The sequence below is a fragment of the Eulemur rufifrons genome, chromosome 27 (assembly GCF_041146395.1).
Source record: "Eulemur rufifrons isolate Redbay chromosome 27, OSU_ERuf_1, whole genome shotgun sequence".
In the NCBI taxonomy this organism is placed as follows: Eukaryota; Metazoa; Chordata; class Mammalia; order Primates; family Lemuridae; genus Eulemur; species Eulemur rufifrons.
The window spans coordinates 29,984,699-29,994,695 of NC_091009.1; the positions used below are offsets into that span (position 1 = coordinate 29,984,699).

General features: G+C 57.8%; 1 protein-coding gene across 1 annotated transcript in view; it reads right to left on the reverse strand.

Moving 5' to 3' along the window:
* The window catches only part of ADORA1 (adenosine A1 receptor), a 31,556-nt gene extending 24,408 nt beyond the window's left edge, over positions 1-7,148 (reverse strand). The window contains exon 1 of the mRNA XM_069459550.1: positions 6,808-7,148. Coding sequence (XP_069315651.1) covers positions 6,808-7,148 — 341 coding nt within the window. The remainder of the gene's footprint in view (positions 1-6,807) is intronic.
* Between the last annotated feature and the right edge of the window lie 2,849 nt (positions 7,149-9,997).

Sequence of the window (9,997 nt, forward strand, 5' to 3'; positions counted from 1 at the left end):
TTCACCTTCTAACATGCTACATAATTTAGGCATTGCGTTCATTAGTTAGCGTCTGTCCTCCAATTCATTAGAATTCAGGCTCCACGAGGATCTCTGTTTTGTTAATGACTATATTCCAAGTATCTCCAACAGAGCCTGGCTCGCAGGAGGCGCTCAATTAGTATGTGTTGAATGAATGAACGAATGAGTAGATCTATCTCTATCAGGGCCCTGGGTGGGGACAAGCCAGGGTGACCAGCTGGCCTCCTCTCCCAAAGAGCAGAGTCCTACGGGCGGTGGCAGGAGGACAGTCCTGAGGGTCCCTTGCACACGCCGCAGGCTGCAGAGCGAGTGGGGCACGGGGTGCAGCTCCCAGCCCAGCACTGCGAGGAGTCGGCGCCAGTCTCCGGCCGTGCCCACTCGCCACAGGCAGGTGCGGCTTTCTCCTTGGCCACCTTGCTCTGTAGGAATCCGTAATCTCCAGAATGACTAAAAGTCCCCAGACAGAGTAGAGACGAGAGCAGCCTGCCATCTCTGTGTCCCCAGGCCTGGCAAAGTGCCTGCCATGTAGCAGGTGCTCAATGCGTGTTTATGAAATAGATAAATGGATGTCACCCCCAACTCCACACTCTCTGTAGTCCTGCTGGGGAATAAACTGCCAGGGTAAGGAGCAAAACAGAAAAAGATGTCCCCATCTCCCCTCATTTGGGGTCAGGGAAGCCCCTTGCCAGCTGCCCCCATGTCCCTACCCACCTTCAAGCCAGTTTTTCCAAGGGGACATGGATGCCAAGGCCCACCCACCTGCCTCCCCCTCCTCTTCCCACCCCACCAGCGCCGACCAGCCTTTTCTTTGCACCATAGCAGCTGGCAGCCTCCTCGGGGCTCGACTGAGAAGCTGAGGTTCCGGGAGGGAGTTACACAGCCCAAGGAGCCGTGTGTCTCTCTGCACCTCCCTCTCTGCTCTGTGCATGGCAGCCCACCTGCCGAATGAGGCCAACCAAGAAGCATCACGCTCCAAACCTCCACCCTGGAGACTGCTCTCCTCACCAAGAGGCAAAGCAACAGGATGCCCGAGCCTCAGGGAATGGAGACCAGGCAGTAAGAACTAGACCCGGGGCCACACAGCCCCGCCCTGCCTAGCCCAGAAGGGCGGATGGGCCAAACACCCGCTGGAGATTCGCAGGGCGGGTGAAACTGGGCAGGGGCAGGGGAGAGTTCGAGTAAAGGAAGCTGGGAAATATTTAACCTCACAAGAAAATCCTTACAGGTAGGCACTGTGCTGTTTACCAGGAGGCACAACCCAGGGTTCCGGACTTGGCTCCAACCCTACGATGTGAATCATTAAAGGGTTTTTTGTAGTAATAAAAAATCAGTAACAATCTAAATAGCCAACCATGTAAGAATGAATAATTAAATGATATCTAAATATTCATTTATTCAAACATGTTTACACCTTGTCTGCTCTGCACGTCTGCCCTGCACCAGGCGTGGGCCTGCCCTGTGGGCGCTTCCCACGCCCAGAAAGAGGGACATCGCACAGGGAACCACCCGGGCCGTGAGTGACGGACGCGGAAGGAGAAGTAGATCCCACCTGAGCCCCCAACAGAGGAAAATAACCTGCTCCGGGAAGGCCCCCCTAGGGAGGGGCTGTTTTAGCTGCGACCTAAAAGATGAGTCATGATACAATATGACATTACACCATCATAAAAACCCTGACAAAATAATTTCAGCTGACGCAGGGAAATGCTCACAATGTAACGTTAAGTGAATAAAATGGGATATAAAACCATTATATATAGATGTTCTCAATATGTAAAAATAATATATCTATATATGTGTGTGTACGAGTGGAAAAATTTTCTGGAACACCAAAATGTTAGCTGTAGTTCTCTGTGGGTGGTAGAATTACTGGTGATTTTATCATCGTTATTCTTTCTTATGTTTATCACAATCAACATGGATTGCGTTTATGCTCAGAAATAAATACCGAATGTCCGGGTGCAGCCCCGACAGCGGCACCCCGGGACCCCTGGGCTGCAGGGTCTCCAGAAGGCACCGGGCATCCCCTGCTCCCAAGCAGCTCGGACACCCCAGCAGGCTGCCCCCCCAAGCACTCGGCGACTTCCGGGAGGCCATCCCAACGCCAGCTGGGGGAAGCTTTCGGCGACTTCCGGGAGGCTATCCCAACGCCAGCTGGGGGAAGCTTTCCCACTCGAAACGAATCCAGATGCCTCTTCAACTAAAGTCCCTGTCCCCCTGGCACGGCACAGTCCTTGGCACGACCCACCTGAAGGCTACCCCCCTTCAGGGAAATGAGCTTTTCAATCACAAAGCGATTGCACTGCACATCACCCCCCCCCCCCAAGCCTGCCACGGACTTGCTGACTTCACTCCTTGAGGCTGCGTTTTTCCTTTCTGTTCCTTGAGGAGCAGATGACTGCTAAGAGCTCTTCTGCTCTAGCAGTTCACATCAGAGGCAGGGGAGCAAGAGTGGGAGGAGGAAAAAACCCAGCTTGCCTACTCCCTGGGCCTCGGTTTCCTCGCCAGTCCACAAGTGTGAGAGGCTGGGCCTCCGGGCTTCCTTGGACTCCTCTTCCCTCTCAGACACTCCAGGCCTGTGACTCATCCGTCCTCAGACAGAGGGTCTGGAGATGGCCTACCTGTCCCGAAAGCAGATGGCACGGCCTGAGAGCAACTGTTCTGGGACCCAGAGGCCACAGACGGTCACCTGCTGGGGCGACAGCACACGACGCACTTCAGTTGTCATGAAGGGCCCAGGCCAGCCAGAGTGGGAAGGCTAAGTGGATGCCCCAAAGCTAACACGCCCTAGTCTACCAGATTTTCTTTGCTGCCCAAGCTCTAGCCTAGCATGCCAGCCAGCCCAGCCCCCTCGCCCTCCCTGCTGTGCCACCCTGGGTCAGCAGCCCAGCTGGGCAACCTTCCAGCTGTGGACAGAGGCAGGGCTGCCAGGGGCTCAGCTGCCCATTGGAGTGAAGGTGGGAGGGAGGGCGGGATGGCGAGTGTGGGCCGAGCTGAGTGCAGGGGCCATTGGCAAAGATCAGAGGAGAAAAATCACCCCACTGACAGCTCTGAGGAAACTCCTCCATAAACCCTACAGCGTCGGGCTGACGCAAGATGCACATGGGCTTACTGCATCTGTTAGGCCTGGGTTCAAGTCCTGCCTTTGCTCCACACAAGCTGCTTGGGCAAGTTACTGAACCTCCCTAAGCCTCAGACCAAAGTTTATCTAAAGAACTGTCTCTAGAATGGGGAGAACAATAATCTCCACTAGTGAGAGCCCCTGAACATGAAATAAGATGTGTGTGTGTGTATAAAACATAGCATTGCACATAGCACACACTCGCCAGGAGCTGAAAAACACAACACAGTAAGAGCTGCCCAGGATCTGGACGCAGCCCTGGCAGAAGTCAGGATAAGGAAGAACCACAGAGAGTCAGAGCCAACAGGAACCTCAGAGACCTGAAATCCAACCCCTGCATTTAACAGATGCCAGGGAGCAAAGGCTCAGAGAGGTTGGAAAACTTGCTAAGGTTGCAGAGCTATTTAGTAGCAGAGCAAGGTTCAAACTCAGGTCTATCTGACTCACAAACACCCATGACCCTTTCGTTCTACTCTAACCCGTCTGGCCACAGACAGCCCCTCGCTAGGATCTCCTTCCCCCAGAGGGCTTTGGTGAGGGAGCCCCCGTTAGCCCTCCTTCCTGCAACTAGTCCCCTGGAATAGGCACCGGATTACCACAGAGTGCCACCGAGAAAGCCTTGGGTGACGGGGTGGTGAGATTCCCTAGAACTAGGAGCTGAGGGCAATAGGGTATCAATTACCAAGCATATGGAGGTGCTATGCAAATAACATGCAAACTACATGTAAATGACCACAGGTTATTGATGAATCAACAATTTGAGTTTTTTTTTAAAAAAATGGGTAACTGGATCACACTATATGGTGTGACTCTCTTTTCTCTCTTGGCTTCCGGCCAAGTGGGAAGACATAACGTTCGTGCTTGACTGACCAAGCCATGCCTCGCTCAGCGAGGGGCCGGCTGACTCCTGCATCCGATGCCCCAGACACGCCTCACCGAGGCTCGCTCAGCACGACTCCCAGGTACCCAGGGCTGCGTCTACCTTAGACTGGTGTGTCAGGGCAGCGAGCTGCACCTGGGGACCTCTGGCTGAGACCTCCGACAGCCCCAGCAGCCTGCTGACCCCAGCTGCCCAGAGAGGAGCAGAGCGGGCTGTTCTTCCTGCAGGGGCCTGGGCAGTGACAGGGCCCAGAGGGGCCCAATACCTCGACCAGGATCCGTGCTTGAGGACCTGGGCCCAGCAGCCCTTCCCTAACTCAGGACAAAGGCTCCTCTCCTGGGCTCCGCTCCCAGGCACTGCTGGTGGTAGCTGTGAAGGAGCCGTGCTGAGCGGGTGGGGGCAGCTGTGGCCAGCACCCTGAGGTAGAAGGTGGGCAGGTCTAGTCTGCAGCAAGAAAGTTAGAGGTTAGACATCTGGGAGGCCTGCCTGAGGCTCAACTGGGTGTGCTCTGGAAACTTGGCCAATTCAATCAGCATTTACTGCGTATCTGCAACGTGCCAGACACTGAGCTGGGCATTCTGGAGAATCTGCAGAAACAGACAAGATGTCACTGCCCAGGTCACTGCCCTTGGGGCACTGACAATCCACCCGAGGAGAAGAAGCATGTAGATATAACTTAACAGTGCTTTGACACCTCCTTGAAAACGTGTGTGTGTGTGTGTGTGTGTGTGTGTGTGTGTGTGTTGCCATATAGGAGCACCAGCGTGGGGAGGGGGGAAGGGCTTGCCCACCCAGGCCCACTTGGAGCAGTATGTTAGCAATGATGATAAAACTACAGAGACCCACCACTTACGGCTTGCATATGATACGTTAGGCATGATACTAAGCACTTTGCGTGTGTAAGTTCCTTACGTTCTTCCAGTAGGAAGTAGATACTACCATTAATGTCCCCTTTTATAGATGAGGAAATTAAAGCTCAAAGAGATTAAATAAGTGACTTTCCCCAGGTCACACAGCTAGACATTCAAAGCAAGGATTTGAACCTAGGCCTGTGGGAGCCTCCGTGCAGGCCCCTGCCCCGGTCCTCAGAGGACAGCTCCTCAAGACCCCAGCTCCAAGGCAACGGCAGCTGCCTCCTAAAGGAATAAGCTGGCAGTTCCCACAGTGCCCCAGGGCAAGCGGGGCACGTTCTGCGGCCAGGACCTCTGTCACAGTGGGATGGGGCCTTTGGCTCGCCTTGGCACCCAGTCAGCAGACAGAACCGGAGCAGCCTCCTATACATACACATCTGTGTGAGTTTCCAGTGTGGCCGCACTGGGTTGTAATGGTCCGGCTGGGAGGCCCAGCCCTTCTCCTGGGTTGAGAGCAGCGTTACCTGCATGGCCCAGCAGCAACCTGGACAGAGGGCCGCATGCAGGCCCCTCAGCGGCTGAGCCTGCGGGGCTTCTGGCCGCATCCCCTCCCGGCCCCCTTCGCTGGAAAATCTGCAGGCTCTGAAGGAGGTGGACAGGGCAGAGGGCCCAGCGTCAGGGCGCTGGGAATGGGGAGTTCAGAAGGAGGGCAGACAATTGGATCAAGGCTTTGCCCCTGACCAGCTTCGGGAGACCCTCCGAACCTGTTTCCCCCTTATGGCTCCTGCTCCACCTCCCTTACAGGGGCACAATAACAACAGGAAAAACTTGTGCATCAAAGAAAAGACATTGGAAAGTTAAATATGCACAAATGTAACACGAAGGGAGAAACGTGGGTGCCTAGGCCTGCCCGGGCAAGGGGCCAAGTGAAGCCAGAGGCCCTGCAACCCAGGCAGGGATGGCAGGTGCCGGAGATGTCCCAGAGTTCCCCAGTAGGAAAGGACTCTACTGGTGACAAGAATTTAAAGAGGGAGCAAGCACGCCTCACAAAAGTGTCCCAGCAGGGCCAGTCCCTGGCAGTGTGCCCAGGCACTCATTGGCACTTGGTGGCCCAGGCACTGCCTGGTGATGATATTATGGTCTGGCAGGTCCGGGCAGGGAGCCCCAACATGGACTGGACACCCACACTGAGGACTGCACCACCAGGCCATCCCCCCCAGTGCTGCCTGGAAGCCGCACAAGCACCTCTACTGTGAACAGCAGGGACGCACACAGTTTTGCAACAGAACAGGAACATTAAGAGCAGGTGCCAGCGTTTTTCCCTCCTCCTGCCTGCAACAGAAGCCCCTGAGTGGGAGCTGGGCAGAGGTAATCAGACCATTGGGTTCAGCAGGACAACCCCAGAGGCTGCAGCTGGCTGGCACAGAGATACCTGGAGCACAGGCGAGCTAAAGAGTGCCTTCGGGAAGCTGCGTGGGGCTGGTTGGAGAAGCAGCACACCTGGCCCTGGTGTGCCACCCTCACTACGTCCTCAGCCCGGCCCTAGCTCTCTGCTCTGACCCTTCTTCTTCCCGGGGACTAGTGGAGCTCAGCTCATTCCCATCCAGAGCTCACTGTGACCCCATCCTGGTGGCCTCTCCAAACTCCCCACCTCCACCCTAGGCCCGACAGAAAGCCTGGGGTTCCCTGTCTGCAGCAGCTTCAGCTCTGGGGTCCTGGGCACTGCCAGGTTCACGTTCCTCCAGCCACCCAGCCCCCTCCTGCTTCTCTGCCACTGCAGAGCAGAGGACAGGAAGGCAGAGTGAGGCCTGGGGCGCAATGGCCCAGAGAAGCCCCGGCTTACCTGGGGTCTTATGCTCTACTTTTATCCTTTCTAAATGGCCCTCAAGCCAGCCCACTTGGGCTGCTGCGAGTACCTTCGGCTGCTGTGGACTCACCGGAGAGGGATCTTGACACGGAGGTAGCGGTCCACGGCAATGGCCAGCAGGGCCAGGATGGAGCTCTGGGTGAGGATGAGGACCGGGCAGGCGACCATGAGGCAGGTGTGGAAGTAGGTCTGCGGCCCAATGTTGATGAGGATGGCAAGTGGGATGACCAGGGCACCCACTGCCACATCAGCCACCGCCAGTGACACGATGAAGCAGAAGGTGGCATCCCGCAGTGCCTGGTTCACCTTCACCGCCCAGATCACCAGCACGTTCCCCGGCACGGAGACCAGGGCAATGAGCACCTCGATGCTGATGTAGGCGGCCTGGAAGGCCGAGATGGAGGGCGGCATGGCGGGCACAGGCTGGGCACATCAGCAGACAGGTGCCCAGGGGCACGCGGCGGGCACCTGTGGTCAGGGAAGACTGGGATGGGGAGGCCTGCGTGGGAGGTGGAACTCCCTGGCAGGGGTCCCCAGCCCTTTCCTGGCCTAATCTTTGTCCCTCCCCTTATCATCCCCAGAGGTACCATTCAGCAACTTAAAATAGCAGCAGTCTTCCACTGGCTCTTTTATCAGGTATGAGGCAGCTCCCAGCACACACACACACACACACACACACACACACACACACAGCACGGGTCTCCCATGCCCACCTCCGCCCACCCTGCCCTGAGAACAGGGTGCAGGGCGCTCACCATCCTGCCCGCTGGCCGGCAGGCGGTCCTAGAGCCAGTGCCCAAACTTCCCGGGACCCGGTGCCGCCCAGAGCTCCGGGCCGCGTCGCCGGGCTGGGCTGGGCTCTGGGCGCCGAGCAGCGGCTCATAGTCCCCCAGGCTCCCGCCGCAGCGCGCCCAGCCCGGCCTTTCAAGCAATCACATGGTGCGGCAGAGGCTCGGCCCCGGCCGCTTTTAAAGAGGTAGCGCCCCTGTTCCACACCTGGGACTGGGGCGGCAGATGTGGGTCTGGGGGACTGAGCTCAGGATCAGGCCGGGGCGCGGGCTCCTGATTCCCCAGCGTGCGCGCACACCTGCCCTGCGCCCACCCACTGGAGATGTCGCTGGTGCCTGGCTCTCTGCCGTCCCCTGGTCCCGCTCCAGCTCTGTCAGGGACCCTTGCCGGTCGCCTGCCCCAAGGGGGCATTACAGTCGCTTCTTTCAGATCTCTCCTGCACCCCCACCGGGAAGCCTTAAGGGCAAACCGAGGCTCAGACTTACCCAAGGTCACCAGAGCTGGCAGAGCTCCCAGCCACCTGAGCTGCTCTGTCCCAGTGCCCCCACACCTCGACGCCTGCGGCAGCCGCTGGCTCCGGGGAAGCCTGGACAACCCAAGGTCCGCCTGTTAGGTCCAGGGGGACGGTAGCTGGCTGGGACTCGACTCGGGCGCCGGCGCCTCCGTCGCCCCCGGCGCGGCGAGGGAGCAGAGTGACAATCCGGCTCCGCACACCGGGAGGGGGCGGGGGCGGCGGCAGCACCCGCGGGCCCCTCCCTCCTCATCCTCCGTCTCCTCCCCCACCCCCTCCTCTAAACAAAGGAAGTGATACTGGGTGAGAAAAGCTAGAAAAAATGTGAGCTTTTTCGAAGGGTCTGGTGTGTGTACCCAGCCTCAGGGCTGGACAGGGGCGCCACCTCCCTGTGTCCACTCTCTCCCTTCAAAATGCGGAGTGCCCAGAAGCCCCGGTCTGGCCTCCAGGGGACCCTCACCTGTCACAGCACAGGGACTCCCCTGCAGGGGTCCAGAATGCCCACCCTCAGGCCTCCCGCAGCGTGAGGTGGTAGCCCTGGCACCTCCCCCCACGCGAAGCCCTGCGCTGTCGGTGAAACCCATCCCCGCACAGTCCCCGCACATCACTCTGCAGGCTCCAGCCTGAGTCATTACATTCCCTTCTCATCCGTCTTTAAGAGCTGCCTTTTAGTCTATTAGCAATTTCCATTTTGCAGATGAGGATGCTGAGGCTGGGGGACGTGACCAGCGTCCCAAGGTCTCTGTCAGTGTCTTCGCTCTGCGCTCCTTTTCTTCCTTCCCTCTCCCTCTTCACAGGACGTCCTATGCCCTGAGGTGTCCAGTCCAAGCCCCTCATGTCACATACGTAAGCAGACTCAGGGAAAGAAGGGACTTTCAAGAGGTCACAGGGCAAATCCTAACAGGACCAGAGTAAGAAACCCGGCCCCCGACTCTCTCCACTGTGCCTGACCCCTCTCTCGGCCTCCTCCCGGCAGTTTCAGGTTAGCCAGCCCATTGGTGTTGGCTAAGGACCCCCGGGCAGACCCTCAGAAAAAATGGGTGCCTCGCAGAGACCCCAAACTGAGAATTCTTGTTCATGGGTATTGGGAAAGGGCCCTGGGAGAGCAAAGAGAGTCAGACTGGGGGACCCCCAGTGCCATGTAGCCACGATCCGGCCTCTGGGGGGCACTGCTCCCACTTTGGCGCTCAAAAGAGGGGCTCTGGGAGAGGAGGGTGAGCACACTGCGTCTGCTGGGGTCTGCGCTGAGTCACAGTGCGGGGGGGAGTGGGGCTGTGGGGAGGGCCAGACCCTGAGTAGCCGGGAGGGGGGAGGTAAGGGCCATCGAGTCCCCGCAGAAGAGGAGGAAGCCCAACGTGGGGAAACAGAACTTCCATTTCTGCCTTCAGGGGCAGCAAGGAATCTGTGCCTCAAACAAAATTTCGATTCTTCCCTGGAGGCCAGGTGGAGAAACCGGGAAGTGTAAACTCTCCTTCCTCCTGTTTCATGCCACTGCCCCCGCTGTCTTGTCAACACGCCCACTCCCCCCCACTCCCCGTGCCACCCCTGCCCCTCACCCCTGCCCTTGACGTAAGCCGTTTCGGCTCAGGCCTTTCTCTCTTAGTTTGCACTCGGCTTCCCAACTGTCACTCTTCTAGCTGCCAGGGCAACCTGCAAAGACCAGTCGTGCCCAGCTTGGGGCAGGGGTGGGAGCCTGGGGTCACGCTCCCTGACCTCAGCAGCATCTGTGGGGACACACACACACACACACACTGCCACCCCCATTCTTGCCATGGGTTGCTCACGTGTTACTACATGCATTTGCATAATATCTACAGGTAATTTCTTCCTCAGTTCTGGGCAAAAGGAACCAAAACCTTCCCTTCTCTCCTCCCTCCTTCCACCCCTGCCTGTTCCCAGGCCAGGCCTCCTGAGGGATTAGACGGGTCTATCTGAGAACAAAACTGGCCAAGGCAAGTCC